A 16,731-nucleotide genomic window follows, 5' to 3' on the forward strand; every position below is an offset into this window, starting at 1 on the left:
CTGCTTACAGATGAGCGTGCCACTGACATTCCTCATTTAAGAACCTATTAGTTTATCTAGGAAGTTACATCTTCCAGCCCTTGATGTATATAATGGGAACTGCAGAGAGCTCACAGCAAGGCAGGACAAGCACCTCGGTCCATATGAATATTCGGGAGAAACAGTTCCAATCAAAGCAGACTTTTTTTTTTTTCCAGTTCGTTTAAAGTTCACATTGTTCTCAAAAGTCAATTATACCACAATGCATCATCTTTTCTCACGTTTTTCTCATTGCCCTGAAAAGGATTTTTTTCATAACAAATTAATCAGAGCTCAAAGTGTACCACAATTCCCATTTGGCAGCGCTGTGTTTTCTTTGGATCCTGTTTTACAAGGAGTGTACGTGGACTTGCAATACACTCCGGCCTGTCGGGCTGAACAGCACATCAAATGCCCTTCAGAATACTCATTTTCCATGTAAGAGTTTTTGATATCGCAGCCGACACCCTTTTTACATATGACTAGAACAGCTTACCTCCTGCTTTGTGCCCTGTTCTGAACTGGAAATTCACTATTATGCATTTACTTTGCCCACTAACAGAATGGTAATAAGGCAGCATCTTATTCATCATGCCCTAACAGCTCTGGGTCTTGGGTGGATTACCAACACCCAGGATAACTACCAAGTCAGATTTACACTGTTTTCATTCCACTGTTTATACAATTTCCACCCTTTCCTTAAGCTACATACCTTATCTCAGATTTACTCTAAACTAAATCTGATTCTAGGTGGGAAACTACTTCTTGAAAGAAACACTTATTTAAATAACAAGCAGCAATACATCCTTTATGCAGACACAAATGCCTCTGTGCAGTAGTGCTGCACTCCAGCCCTGCCCCAGGAGCAGGGCAGGTACTGCTGTCCTCTCCATACCCTGTAAGGAGAGGCTCAGGCACACTGTCCAGCAATGCCAGCCCTGAGCTGAGGCCTGCTGGGAGAGCAGCACATCTTTTGAACAGCGTTGGCGTTCACTCCCTGCAGAGCCGCCTCCTTTCCATCATGTGTTTTTTAATCTATGGCAGGTCTTTATTTAATTAAAAGAAGTCCAAAGCAGCTACTGAACATAGCTGCAGTGCAGCGGTGCTCATCCCAGCTCCACGCCATACAGTGTCCTTTTCAAGGCAAACATCTCCAGTGTCATAGTCTCTTTCACAACAACAAAGAAGGCGCTTATTGTACCGGATGGATTTAGATCTGCATAATGCATGATGCTCTGCATATTGACATGTTTACTATATATTGCATTAACTCAATAGAGGGGCTGTCTGGCACCTTACACAAAAAGAAGAAATAAAAAGCTTAAAAAAGATCTTGCGGGCACTTGAGGGTTAAAGAAGTACAGCTGATGACAGCACCTGAGCCTCCAGGTTACTCAAAACCGACTGGAGTCAGGTTACCAAAAAGGTACCATGGCACAATAAGGCCCTTCAGCAGATTGAAAGGGAGCCTCTCTTCTGCACAACTGTAATTGTTCAGAAGGGAAGCAAGGGATCAGTGGAAAAAGAAAAGAAACAGTCTGAAAGCATTATGCCCATACAGATTACCAACAAGGAACGGTAAAACTTGATCTTCATCCTTGTTCTTATCGATACCCACTATTCTTGCTTTAATAAAGCCATCAGCATTGCCATGCAGCCCTGACAAAGCAAACTGACTGTACTTGGCCATCTCCACAGAGCCCAGTACTGAAGCCATGGCCCCAGGAGGAACTCATCGGCAGCCACAAACCCCTTCGAGCCCACGCAGAAAGGATTCAGCATAGCTGCACCATCTGCAGATGCAGGGAGAAGTGTTACTGCAGAAATCTAAGGATTCTTTAATTGCATACTATGTAAAGTAGAAATTAAATGCGGAGTTCACAGAAATCAGTGGTTGGAGCGATTTCTTACGACACTTTACATTAAAACAGTCTTCCACCACCCACCACACTCTTGGTTCTTGCCTTCGTAGTGACATTGTGAATGAAATATATATTTTAGTGCCTTTAATGTACTTACACAACCTCCCACAAAGTTTCTGTACTCTCTAAGCTCACCTATCCTGTATGTGTCACATCAATCACTTGTGCTCTTCCTAGGGAAGCCAGCTCCTCTATTACCTCCTGGGATGCCAGAAACAGTAACAAGGAACTAAACCTCTATCACAGCCTTGGAGCTGCCTTCCAAGCCATTCACCTAGGGTGCATCCTCACTCAGTTTGCTGCTCAAACCACCTGAGATTTACCAGGTTCTCTCTACACTAAGGGGGACACAAAATGCACCCTCCAACCCAGGAATCATCAACCATTTCAGGCCACAGTTGAAACTGAAACTCTATTTCTAATGCTCATACAACACTGCCATCTCTAGCCTGCAAAACATGAAAGGGAAACTCAAACCAGAACAAAAACTAACTGTTCCCATGTGAACGCAACTCTTGAGTGTTCTTGCTTACACATCTCAGCCCAGCTTTTTGTTCATCTATTTAGAAGTCAAGCTTTGGAGGGCAAAGCTAGATCACAACCAAATTCTGAACACTCAAGGGACTGATGATTATATTGCAATATAACCTGTCGTTTCTGGGAAATACCATTGGTTATCATCAGTTTACCCTGTGCCACTCCTCATCCTATACGTTTCCTCTCTCCTACATTTGGAAGGAAGAAGTGATATCAAAAGGCACACGTGAGATTTGGCCCAATAACATAAAAAAAAAAAAAGGACTGGATTCTGTATTTTGTTCTTGTTCTCTCCCACAGTCCCTAGAAAAACACACACATTCTATTTCAATTTTCTCCTTTACCACTCTACTAACTATATATTCCCAACCCAAGGGCCACTGTGTTTCCAAGCTGACCAGAACAAAACATTCACAGAAATAACACACAGGGCTACAACCCACATCACAAGCTGAGAGCAGCTCTGCCTTTCCGTGCTTGCCATTTGAGCTGTCGCCGGCTGAAGGTACCTCTGGCATCACTGCTTTCCACGAACTTCCTCTGACTTCCCATTAAGTGCATACAAATACATTTTCAGAATAAATTACATTTCTGTCCCTCATCTCACCCGCTTTCTCCATGCCAACATTTTACTTTGAATGTCAACAGGAACAGCAGCTTAGCAAAAATGGAGCCAACAGAACGAACTGAATCCCTATAATAATATTGATTGATGCCTTCTCCACATGGCTCACCAGAGCAAGTAGCTCTAGATTTAGCCGAGCTCACATGAAAGCATCCTCATGACAAAGTCATCCCCAAATTAATCCTCTCGCTCCGGCTGCACTGACCCAGCACATCCCTCAGGGGTTCCTCTGAAGCCACATCTGTGAGCTCCTGCTACTGAAATAGCACGACGTGAGCAGCTCAGTTGGCATGGACTGCTGTTTGTCCTCATGGGTACACAGGGCAAAAATGGAAGACATACAGCAGAGCCAGTAACATCCAAGTGGCTGTGCTGCATGGTAATGCCTGACCCCCTGACTATCAGGCAGCCCAGGGCAGCACCAAATCCTGAACTCCACAGGACTGATCCTGAACTGCCTCTGACAGCACCACAAAAGAAAAACATCCTACTCTATACTAAATATGCAATAGAGAAGTAAGCTGGTGCCACATTCGGATCAATAACTACGAGCATAAAACAGTTTTCTTTTTTAAACTGTGGTAATAATGTTTAAACTCTATGCCAGTAGCTTCTAATTCCTGCTCACACAGAAATGCAAGACTAAAATTACAAGCTGTTTATAACACTGAATTTATGTTGCACAATCTGCAATGACAATGGATTAGCAGAAATCGTCTCTCCTGGGGACTGCTCTTCCCCACCTTTAAAAAAAAAATAACTGCACAATTTTCTTTATTTACTTTCAGAACAGTTGTCTACACATCCAAGTGAGTCAGCAGCTGACTGATGGGAGCCTATGGGATGCACGCACTTGGGATGCAGGGATAAGCAGCCAACTCTTACAGAACCAGAAGTCATCACGTGGCTGGGCTCCACAGCTCGTGCTTAAGGAGACTCTCCTGCACTGCCATCCCACACTCACAGAGGGAACTGGCTTCTCCGTGTATTTTAGCACTTTCCCTTTTCCAAAAACTGGCCAGACAACAAGGCTGGATCATTTAGATTTCATTAGAAGCAATTTGCCAAAACATTACCATGCCATAGTATATAACTGCACCCATCCCTCATGGTCAGCAAATAATAGAGTTAGAAGCTGTTCTCAGCTACATAGCAAAATGGCAACCCTGACATCACTATTCACGACAACATGTAATACATGACCCTACTATCATCCCTCCTAGTTTCTCTGATGAAACAGAAATCCTATGTGCTCTGACCTTCCGCAGTGTTTAACGAACCAAACCAAAACCTCCACCAGAACAGAGTTTTTGTAAAAGCATCTAATTGCACGTGAGAAAAAGACGGTGCTACAAACTTGATTTCAGAGAGAAGGGAGCCTTCCCATCCCTCTCTTCACATGGCAGCAACACAGCTGAAATCACACAGGTCGTGCTGGAACCTGTTTTTTCAAGGCAGTTAAAACATGACCAACTTGCACCCCCAAAAAAGGGCCTTACAAGTATTAAATTACATACATGCAGGCACTGTGGGGCTTTCCAGTCATGAGCTAACTAGACTGAAAAAAGAACCTTCCTTTCCAAACACACGGTAAAACGTGCAGGTTGGCACCAGAGACAAAGTGACGACTCTAGAGCTTATCAACAGCAAACTGTTGCTCCAGAACCGAATCTGAGAGTAATACAAACCCACGGAGCTGCAGCAGTAGGAGCTCCCAAGTGAACTCACTTTTCTGGATGCTTCTGACTTTGTATTTATATGCTGCCCATTTCCAACCCGATAAAAGGTTTTTAAACACTGCCCATAAGCATCACGAGCAACGTACAAATCACAATTCTAGTGATTCGTGATCGTCACAAAGCGAAGGAGATAAAGCCAACCAGCTGAAAGAACAGAACAGCAGAGTAGCTCTGACCAAGGTAGTCCAAAACAATGACACTCTTCCACAAAATCGCCTCAATTCCGATACACAAAGCGAAGCTAAAACGAAGAGGAAACTAGAAGACAGCACAGATGAATCAGAACAGAACTCCTCTGTGCTGAAGCAGAGTCCCCTGGCAGCCATGCTGCCAAAGGCTGAACCACCTCACTTCCAAACAAAAGTCATAGTTTAATATTCCTAGTCAAATTAATCCGGAAAATCCTAAATAAGACAACCCATACAGGAAAGGAAAAAGGCAGATGAAGTAACACCTATGCAGGGCACAGAACAGACCCTGCATCAACAAGTTGAAAACAGAACAGATCAAAGCCAAGTGTTAAGAAGAACAGATGCACAAGTGACCTTGGCTTCGGTGTGAACACGTGCCCACCCATGCTGGGTAAGAGAGACAGGAGCGAGTCCTACTGCAATATTGCATCAAGGAGATTTACTCCTGACAGCCAGCAGGTACAGCAGGCTCCAACCACACTGACCAGCATGATGAATGACATCTGATCTGAAAGGAATAATCACAGAATCGTAGGGGTTGGAAGGGACCTCTAGAGATATCATCTAGGCCAACCCCTTTGCCAAAGCAGGCTCCCTAGGCCAGGCTGCATAGCCCATTGAGAGGAAAAAGTGAAGAAGGAACCTACAACTAGCAGGTCTGGGGTCCTGCTCCTGGCTGTGTGCTCACCAAGAAACTTACTAGTGAAGTGGAAAACGTCAGACTTGATAACCCCCTGCCAAGGAATTATTTCCCAAGGACAATCGATACTACCACACACACAGGTAAGTGGTTTTATCTCAACCTCTATTTGACCCAGTGGGAGCTGCAGACACTTTCTCAAAGTAATTCACATTCTTCAAAGGGAGTCAAGGTGGGGAAAGACAAATGGGGCAGGGTTTCACACTCGGTGCCCTTTTGGCCCATTTCCACTGACTGGTACCAAAATTATCCAAGAGAAACAGCAGAGAACACGTCTGTGCTAGCTGAGCACAAGAGCAACTGAACTGGTCAGTAAAGCAAGAAAACTTAGAGATCATAGCAAGAAGTGCTGTCTGTACACAGGTCAACTCCCAGCCGTGCTATCAGCCCCTGCAAGTTATCGTCCTTCCTTCACTGCATCAAAAGCAAAGCATGTTTAGAAAACTCCCATGAAAGCTCTGAACGAATGCCTTGCAAGATCTACTCTACAGCACTGAGCAAGAGCGAGAGGAAACGCAGACATCCCTTATCTATGGCTGCTTTTAAGTCTTTAATAAAGAATCAACATGAGACCTATTGCAAATATAGAAAATGCAGACCACGAAATGGGGAATGAGAGGAAGGCCAAGGGAAAAGGAAGAGGTCTGATCTTCAGACAGTACTTTGGTGAACCAGTAAATAAGCAAGTCCAGATGCTGTACACATCCTGCACTACCTCCTGAAATTTAACCAAGCTGAAGGCAGGTCCAGCAGCTGCAACGCCCTGCACTACCCCAGCCCTCCTGCAGCTCCCAGGACTCAATAGAGAGAGCTCTGCTGTATGGGGCTGATCCTTCCCAGCCCACTGTGCCCTGGAGAAGCAGTCCGACTCCTCCACCAACCACTGCCCCTTCCATGCTTCATCAAATTGCAACCATACAGTTCAGAGTTTGCAAAATTCTTTCCGGAGGAAAGTTCTTTACATCCTCTCTGAGTAACTTATTCCTCTGGTTGTTTACTTGCAAAAACCAGACCAACTGCATTAGCTGCTCTGACTGAAAACCACACACCTAGCTTGTCAGAAACCCGGGAGAACTTTTTTCCCTGTTTTGTTTATATATTTGAACAGCCAGCTGCCCTCAGATGGCAAGAACAACCATGTCTTTTCCCTCCTTCTCAGCCTTCTGCAACCCTAGGTATGGCAACATTGGAAAAAGCTTGTACAAGCTTTCCAAGAAAAAGTGTGTTTTTCCTCCTAGGTCAGTTTTAGCACAGTATATCCGAGTGTTCATCAATGGCAAGCTTCAACAGTTTAAAAGGCACCCAATGGCCACAACACGAACACAGATTGCTAGTTTTCCTTCCCGATTACCACTTCAGAAAAAGTCTATAAAAATGCAATTCTGTGAAGGAAGCAATAAACAGAAAAGGGACAACCCCACCTCACACCTCCTGCTCCTCCAGTAACTGAACTATGTTTCCCCCCTCTGTGAATCACTTCAAGGCTTCTTCACAGCTCGGTTGCAAACCCAACTGAGGACAGTATAAATCCTCCCTTCAGGTTCTCCCAGAAATGCCCTTTCAGCACAACCTGCTCTTGCATATGCAACGCAGGCAGTCCACGAACTAGTAAGTTATGCTAGCAACAAAAAATACTTTGCTAACAGAAAATGAATGAAAATTCTTACCTGCCCGCACTGCCACAACGTACTAATTACTACCTCAAAACAGCATTAATCCCATTTCACTGCAAGAGGAGGAGGAGGCCGCACAGTGACAAGGGTCACGGGTTTGGCAGCAGGCGACCACAAAAAGTGACCGTCAGACGTTCTCCATCACAGCACTGCTGCCTGCACACCCCACCCTCAGTCACTGTGCAGACCAACGTGTGCCTGGAGCCCTGTCCCCGAGCCCTGTCCCCACCAGGTGATGCTCACCCCAAGCTGCCACCCCCCCCCCACACCTGTCCTCACAGGGACATCTCCATGCAGCACCCCGGGCAGCATCGAGTTACTGCACACAGCCACTTCCACATTCCACCCTCCAACTCCCCCAGGAGCCATCGGTCACTCTCAGCTTTCACGCTGCAGTAATTTTGGAACCAGCAGGAAATGGAGATCAATTGTGATTGTACCAAGCCCGTAATGACTCACCATGCAGCTCACCCATCTCTGAGCACGCACAGCAGTGCTCCAGCACACAGACACACACCTGCCCTGGCTGCTTCCAGCCCACCCCACGTTGTATACAGCCTGCTGCACAAAGCACCACGCTGCTCCCCCCACCAGCACTTCAACTCAGCAGCTATTGGGTTTTCTGAGCTTCACCGGGAAAAAATAAGCCATCAAGTCACATAAAACTCATTCTACTCCATTCCATTCCTACAGATGCCTAAATTACACATCACCTCGGCCCCACTGCGAGGGACATCCACCCTCCTGCTCTTCCCCTTGAGAGAATACTTCCAAATCACAGTGTTTCTTTCTGCTTACATAACCACCAAGCCAAGAAAAAGCCATTTGCTTGAAATTAAAAGTCAATAAGGCCTGATTATTTCATTTACAAAAATAGAAAATCACTTCGTATAAACCACTTAAACTCATCCTTCTAAAAATAAACTTCACTGCAAATCAAACGTGAAATTATAACAGCATATATTAGGGTAAATGCCTACTGTAATTTGAATAAAATAAAAATAGTAAGCATATAATTTGCACAGAAGAAGCCTGGACCCTTGGCTGGGAGTGAGAGCAGCATTCCAGCAATGCCAGCTCCTCGTGCCCACACCTCGTCCCATCAGGGACAAAGGGACCCACAGCCAGTGACAGCGAGTGAGCTCTTCGTTTCGCAAGGAGGAGAAATCACTTCTCCTGTTGATTATTTCTTTTTTTTAAATCACGCCCGTCCACCTCAATGACTCTTAATTAAAACTCAGAATTTACCTTCCACGTTTTAATGACAATTCTGTTTTCCATCCAAATAGAAAAGGAACCCAAATGAGAAGCAATGTACCGGAAAATTCATAATCTGCTATTCTGCCTCTTCAAACTGTGAGAACTGAGGATGTGAACAAACATCTTTGCCACTTATTTACACGAATCTATCAAAATGACAAATGCTCTTTGTTGGCAGGAGAAAAAGAAAACAAAGGGATGCACTGCCCATAAGGGCCATGTTTATAGATCAAGGTGTGTAACAGCTGGCAGTAAAAGAAATCCAGCTAGAGAACACAGGGCACAGTGAGACCCAAAACACAGCCCGGCCCAGGAGGTACAGCCCGGACAGCTCACAGAAAGCCTATCCTCAGCCCTGGCGTCTTTAACCTCGTGGGTTATTTTTAAATATTAGAGATGAAAGAATTGAGAGCAGAGATTGCATCTGTTGCCATCGCAATTCAACCACAGTCCGTGTATTTATACAGTGGAATCTCCAAAATAACACTGCATCTGTTAAGATGACGGCGTTTTTCCATGGGTGCTGGGCTGCGTTACAGGGGAGCTGCTCCAAAGCAATGGCTTTTGAAGTGCTGATTGAGATCCACCCCAAATTCCTTTTGTAATCTTCTCCGAATGCGTTGAATTGTGATGCTGTTGGTCCTTGGAGCTGCTGGGGAACAACAGAACCCAAATGCTGCCGGGCTGTGGGCACTTGGCAGCACAGCCTTACAACAAAGGCAACGTGTTTGTTTAAACCATGAACAACCAGGAGAGATACACCAGACAGAAACCATGCAAGGACAGATGTCCATCTCACATGTGTTTCTGCTGAAGCCCAGAACCACTGCCTGAGCACACGCTGCACTGAGCTGCATTTCTCTCCTCGTTTCGACGTGCAGGATCTCCCACTCCTCACTGGTGAAGCTTTGCCACTTTTCTGAACTGCAGCCCATCTGAGCACAGAAACCTGAATTCACAGAAGGTGCCCCCCAACCTAATTCATGTATTAAATGCATAGAACGTAGCTTTTGTTAAGGCACAGTATCAGTGAGACTTTGAGCACAGAGCCAGCCTACTCCAATCAGACAGAAATCCCAGCATTTTATTAGTGTGCACCAGAAATGAAACAAAAAGCAAAACCTTCTGTCACTCCCAGGCTGCAGAGCCACAGTGCCAAACAAGCCAAGGCTCAAGCTCCAAACAACTGCAGCACTCTTCTTCCAGCCCATCCCTGCCAGCGTGTGCAGTCACACTTGCACGGACAGCCTCCGCTGGCAGAGCTTCATGGGAACACCACCACAACCTGTGAAACAAGACCTCCGTACCACAGGTGGAGGAGGAGCAGTGCCCACAGACCTGCAGACTTTGGGCATCCTCCTCCAGGATCTTTGTAACACATCTGCCCTTAGTCCCCAAAGGAACACAAACACATGTATGAACAGCAAGTGACGCACATCCCACAGCACACCTGAGAATGCATTCTGTGTGCACTTCCCAGGGGACAGCATTTGTGAGGGACAAATAAGACATATATCCATGCCTAAGTTTCAGCCGCAGTACCCAGGAAGATGCCCTCAACTGCTGCTGGATGCAGGGCACCTGGGAGCAGCACAGAGCCCAGCACACAGCCAGGCACAGCCTCGTCCATCCCAGCACTTTGCAGCCCCTGCACACGTTGTTTGTGCCATGTGAGCATCCCCAGACACTGCTCCTCGGATAAAAGGCAGGCAAAGCCACCCGAGGCAGCCTGGCAATAACAACCTGTACCTCTGTATGTGTTTTGGAGAGCACACTGAATCCCCAGTGCTGTACACAAAGTATGAATACAGCAGTAATAATCAAATTACACCTCACCAACCTGCACACACAAACTACAAAACAACAGTTCCTGCAGTGGGAAGGAACAGAGGGGACAGACAGCACAAAAAAACTACTTCCAACAAGACCCTATCTCTAATGCTACAGCCCAAGCATTCCCCTACGACCAGCAAATAACAAGGAAACCACTCCAGTGAGATCCAGGAATAAAGCCCTACTGCAGCCTGAGCCAATTCCCAGAGAAGTTTGCTTCCAGGAGCAGCTGTCACCAGGCAGCAGTCCAAACACCGTACCTGTGTAAGGCTGGAGATGCCCATTAGTCTCTGTCAGATGGTCCCCTTCCAGAAAAGCCTGCCTGTTTTTTGATGGCCACTCCATCACACAGAAAGCAGCAAGCTCCTCAAGCAGCTTACAGAAGTAAAATGAAAACACCGAGCTGCTCCTCCACCAAATCAGCACACCAGCACTGTGTCTCTTTCTGTCTGGAGAAGATATTTTCATATCTAAGACATCTGGGACCCTCTTCCCCCACCAAGAACCTTCCCCACATGCAGCAGTGCAGCTCTCACCAAGCTTCCCTGTGTGTCTGTACCTGGCAGCCTTCTCAGACTGACTGTCACACTCCAAAGCAACCTGTGGCATTCACAGAGGCTCTGTCCCATAAATACTCCCCACATCTCACAAGAAACTGTCACTAAACACACCCTGAGCACCGCTACCCAAGGTGTACTCCTTACCCGAGCACCCCACCCAGCTGCATTCCACCTGTAACACACGAAAGACACTTCAGAAAGAGTATTATCCCAGCCCTAATTTACACATGCTCCCTCTTCCCATCAAGCTGTCTATTTCAACCTGCTGAGTACCCTTGTAGCACCACAATTTGGAAAACAATCTGCATAGACCATGCTTTTGAAGTCAGCATCAGGTGTGGTACCCGAGATCCAGGCACTCCGATGGCAGGTGAGGATTCATTTTGTGCATCCTGAACTTGGAAAATAATTCACCTTCCTCCAATCCCACCCTCTGCTACTGAAACACAACTGCCTAAGCAACCAGCTAAATGAGGAATGTGCTAATTAGTGACCACCAAAAAAAACACCACAACAACCCAACTCCAAAACAGCACCGCATAAAGTCTGTCCCAGACAAGAGCTGCAGGGCTGTGGCTATTCCCACGTCGTGCTCACACACTGCTGTGTCCGTGGGGATGGGATAGCAGCAGCAGGAGCCCACCTGTGGGAGAAAGTGCTTCCATCAGAGCTCTGCTCACACTGCCAAGTCAACAGCGCTATCTTTACAGCGTAATGGCCCCAATAACAGCCCGCAGATAACGCTCTCCTGACCGCTCACACGGCCACCGTGCTAGCACACGCTTTGCTGGCAGCACAGGCAGCTCCTCGTGCCACTGCACCTAGCCAGCCAGCAGAACCTACTTCACATACGTGCACCTCGCAAGCCAGCTGTAAACTGAACTGCAAACTGCAGTAATAATACTGCATCTCACATTTGCTTTTCAGCAAACTGCAAGCAACTTTATTTTAAAAATCAGCAGCAACGCTCCCCTATGCCAACAGTGAAGAAGTAAACGGTGTCGTGAAAGAAATCCTGAAGGAACCGCTCCTATTTGGAGCTTGCAGAGGTTAGAGAGGAAAGCTTTCCCTGATAAACTACAGTTAAACCTTCACAACCCACTGCCATGCCAGCACCGTCCCTGCAGGAATGCATCTGCTTCATTAATGAATAAACCAAACTGTCTGCAAGTCCCTGCAGCAAAACAACTCCTGAGTAAAGGACAGTTCGGGTCTGGGGGACCGCGCTGCTCTGAGTGCGAGCACAGAGATGTGAGAGCGTGGTATGCTGCTCATCACTCAGCTGTCCTCAAACGTGGTCTCAGACAGTTCTGGACACAACAAAGACAAATATAGTACTACAGAAACCAGCCCAGACTGTACCTGTCATGACTTGGCTACGAGGAAGAACCAGGCTGGCCAACAACCACAGCGTGTCTCCAGCGACTGCTGTTTGCCGAGTCCTGCTCTTGTGCAGTACCAACACTTTGAAGCCATTCTTCTTAAAGCAGCTTTCATAAATCATAAAAACTAATCCAACTATCCTACACAAAGAAGCTGTCTATACAATTTACAGTGATAGAAAAATTACACACGTCAAATATACCCAAATACTAAAACAGTATTTCTGCCTTTCAAACACATCATTGCGCTCCCGAAGTCTCTCCAAAGGCAGAGCTCTCCAACGTGGCACGCTCCACTTCCATCTAAGCCCAAAGACCTTAAAGTCATGTATATGTCAGAAGGATCTGAAATAAACTAAAGGTACCAATCTGCAGAAACTTAAGCTGTGAGACTGCAGAGATCATCACTCGTGCCTCAGCCTTCCGACGCTTCCTAGCATGTACAGCAGTCATCAAGAGCAACCTGCAGCTCACCACCCTGCGTGCACAAACACGTGTGTGCACAGAACTGCTGCTAACCCCAAGAGCAGGAAAGCTCCACACTAGATTCACGTAAGAACTGATGCGAGACCATAACCTGAAGTTTAAGGAACACTTGATGGAAGCTATCACTGCTTCCCAGTTATCACCTTTTAAAAGAGGGAAAACAACACCGATAAAATTCATTCCCTTCGCTACAGTCAATTTAAAAATAATAATAATAACCTAACAGCACGCTTTGTAAGTTATGAACTTCACAACCATCACAGATGGCGAGGAGGCAGCGAGCTGCTCGCTGCGCAGGATCACAAAGCCAGCAGCAGCTGAGATCAGCCCCTGTACACACACATCCCTGTGCAGGTTCAGCAGCACAGAACCGCCCCACGTGTGTGCTGCAGCCCACAGCACAAGCACCTCCTCCACAGCCCTCCTCACAAACGCCAGACGAGCAGGAAATTCAACATGACTGGAAATGACTTTTCCCGAGGTAACGCACGCTGATAAATTCCAACGAACGGATCCTGCCATCCCGAGCTGTCCTGCTCCCCACACCGCTCCCACCAACACACCGAGAGCCAAGCACAACTTGAGAGCATTGCTCTCAACCACCAGCTCAGCCTTGAAACTTCTCACAGCCACCATCCTTCCACACCCGCTCCTCTGCTTTCTCACATTCTCGATGTGTTTTGCTCAACGTTGGCCAAGTCATTTCCTAACCCCCCTGGTTTCTGACTCACAGGCCTTTGCTCCAGTCCCAGTAAGGAGCACTCAACCTGAGCCCAGCACTCTCCCACAGCCGCGGTGACCGCTGCTGCCCGGCAGCTTTCCACCCCCACTGCTCCACACCCATCTGCACCCCTCCTCCAGCACCAGCATCCTCTGCTTGCAGCCTCAGTTCTGGGAGCTTCCCAGCTCCAGCCAGCATCCACTAGCCATGTGGATGTGAAGTCAGGTGTGTATAAAGCTGGCACTGCGGGGGCAGGAGGGTTTCAGGAGGCAATCCTCAGGTGAAAGAGCCCCGAGCAACGCAGCCCTATGCACCAAAGGTGCTTCGTCCTCACCACGGGCCTTGCTATTTCCACGCTGCTCTAAGAGAGCCTCAGAAAACTCGTAGCATCTCTTCTCCAACTAGACATGTGCCACTGAGGCTACCTGCATCTCTGTGAGTTTCCTGTCACCCACCCATGAACAGACTTTATGTAATCTGGCATTAAAAGGATGGGCTTCCCCCCTCCTGTTGCAACTCCTTTGTATTCCTATTTAGGAATGCTGTGCTTGTTTGACCGAAAATGGAAGTGCCTTTTAGCTACGACACAGTATATATGAAAAACAAATAAAAATTCAGATTAATCTTCCTTCCACTATTGCAGGGAGAGAAGAACGTGAAAAGATGCAAAACATCTGCTCTGGAGATCATTTTTCCCCCTAACAGCAAAATTGTTTCGGCAATAACTGGTGAAAACAAAAGCCATCAAAGTGCAAACTAGAAAGGCGATCGATCAGAGGCAGCGCCCGGCCAGGACGAGTTCAACAGATCTCCCTGCGCGTAAACACCGAGATCGGGAGGAGATATTTCATTGGGGAGGTTCTTAAATGGGTCGTTTTAGTTAAATGGCAACGACAAACGCTTGTGAGGACTGGAAGCCAGTATGCCAACCGCCTGTGCCTGGTTTTATTGCAGGAGCTGGGTGAACGCTTTGACTTTAAGGTAGTACACCTCAGGGCACAGCGCATCTCCTCGTTCTCTGTTTTCCCCACGAGGGCTGATCCTGTTTAAGCCCTTCCCCGAAGAAGGGCACGGGGGTTTTGTTTCCAAGCCTGCGGATTAACCTTGCCGCTGGGAACGGCTCCGGGCAGCAGGACTGCAGCTCCCAGCCCGCACCGGCCCGACCTGGGCCTCATTTGCAAGGAGTTAATTGGCACTCGCTGCCTAATGAAACGCAGCGTTACTCAACGCGCGTTACACACTCCGTCTACGCGCATCTTGCTCAAACACCGGGGTTGTTTCAGCCTCGTCGGCAGCGCATCCAAGACCTTCCCCTTCAACCTCAAACCGCCGCTACCGCAGAAGCTCCACAGCTCCCCAAAGTTCGCCCACTGCATTTCAAACGGGGGATCACGGATCTCCCCCTTCCCCTCCTACGACAGCGCGCGGCTTTCCCAAAGCGGGGCCCGCGTTTGAAAAACACATCCAGCGGATTAAGCCGAAGCACCAAAGCACGGGAAACAACCGCGGCTCTGCGGGCGGGGAGAAGGGATGGAGCGCTCCGTAAAATGGTCGTGCTCCCCGCACAGCTCCTCCGGAAAGCGAGGGCGAGCAGCCCGGCACGAGGAGCTCCGCGCTACGACGGCCCCGCGGGTGGGGCCGGCACCCAAACACGGCCCGGGCTGCCCAGCAAGCAGCCGGCGGCATCCCCACGTTTACACACACGGAGGAAGCCGCTCGCTACAGAAAAAAAAAAGACATCCCTCTTTTACTACGCGGCCCTTCCGGCCGTCACACGGCTCCGCACGAGCGCTGCCCACCCGCGGCACGCTCATCCCGAGCGCAGCCAGCCCCTTCCCCGGGAACGCTCGGCTCTCCGCGCCAGGTTACCGCGCACGGCCGGCTCAGCACCGACGAAGCTCGAGCTCCTCCGAGGCGGGGAGCGCTCCCGCCCGGCCCCGGCCGCGCTGCCCCGCACGCCGCCAGGTGCGGGACACAAAGGCGGGCGGCGGCTGCGGAGCACGGCCCGGGGAACCCGCACGTCGCCATCGCCTCGCGGTCCCTCGCGGTGTCCCCGCGCACCCCGGGGTCCCCCGGCCCCGCCGCCCCCTCCCCGCGCCGTACTCACTTTCCCCATTTGTCGGCCACAGACACAGCGCGGCGAAGGCGAGCAGCAACCCCCAGGAGACGGCGAGGGACCCTCCTCCGGCGCCAGACTTCATTCCTCTTTTTTTAGCTGGAAAAAATCCCCTTTTCCGGAAAAAAAAAAAAAAAAAAAAAAAAAAAGGAGGGGGGGGAATCCAAAAGCCACCAGCAAGTCCCGGACGGCTGCGGCCGCACGGCTCTCCCCTGCGGATAATAACGACGGAGGTGCGGAGGGAGCGCCGAGCAGCAGCGGGAGCCGCTCCGGAGCGGAGCGCGGATCTCCCGGTGCACGAAGGGCGGAGCGGCCGCGTCCGCTCAGCGCCGCTGCCCGGAGCCCGCGGGCCGTGAGCGGGGCCGGCGCTCGGCATCCTCAGCCTCCATTTTCCAGTACCGCACACACACACACACACACACAACTGGGAGGGCTGCGGGGGAGGCGGGGGGGGGGGGGGCGGCCCAGACAATCTGATTACAAAACAACAACAGCGGCGCGCCCGGCCCTGCGCGCGGGGACGGGGCTGCCCCGCCGGGTCCCCCTCCGCCCTCCGAGAGGCGCGGCCGCACCGCAGCGCCGCGGGGACGGGGAACGGATCCTTCTCGGCGCCGCCGCCGCCTTCTCTCAAAATAATAATAATAATTTAAAAAATAATAGTAACGAAAAAAGATGAAAATGGAGAATTTAAAAAAGAAAAAACAAACGAAGGGGACGCGGGGCAGCTCAGCACCCCGCCGGCTCCCCCCGCGGCCCGGCCCCGCGCATCCCTCCGAGCCGCCGAGCCATGGCGGGGGCGGGGGGGGGGCCGGACGGCAGCGCGGAGCCTCCCGGAGCCGCTCTGTAAATCCTTCGCCTCCTTTCGCTCTCGCTCTTTTTCCCCCCCTCCTCTCGGGGTGCGCGCGGCGCCGAGCGGGGGGAGGGGAGCGCCGGGAGGGGCGCGGGGCGCTGAAGGTCACAGCCCCGCA

General features: G+C 49.3%; 1 protein-coding gene across 2 annotated transcripts in view; it reads right to left on the minus strand.

The window, feature by feature from the left end:
* IGF1R (insulin like growth factor 1 receptor) overlaps nt 1-15,897 on the minus strand; it is a 133,174-nt gene extending 117,277 nt beyond the window's left edge. Inside the window, exon 1 of one of the 2 annotated variants that reach the window (XM_065734037.1) lies at nt 15,755-15,897. In XM_065734037.1, coding sequence (XP_065590109.1) covers nt 15,755-15,848 — 94 coding nt within the window. In that variant the 5' untranslated portion in view covers nt 15,849-15,897. The remainder of the gene's footprint in view (nt 1-15,754) is intronic. The other variant, XM_065734036.1, reaches the window with a different exon arrangement.
* Between the last annotated feature and the right edge of the window lie 834 nt (nt 15,898-16,731).

Source organism: Cyrtonyx montezumae, unplaced genomic scaffold (assembly GCF_038088225.1).
Source record: "Cyrtonyx montezumae isolate F1298 unplaced genomic scaffold, pur_monq_1.0 scaffold_17, whole genome shotgun sequence".
NCBI classification, from domain to species: domain Eukaryota; kingdom Metazoa; phylum Chordata; class Aves; order Galliformes; family Odontophoridae; genus Cyrtonyx; species Cyrtonyx montezumae.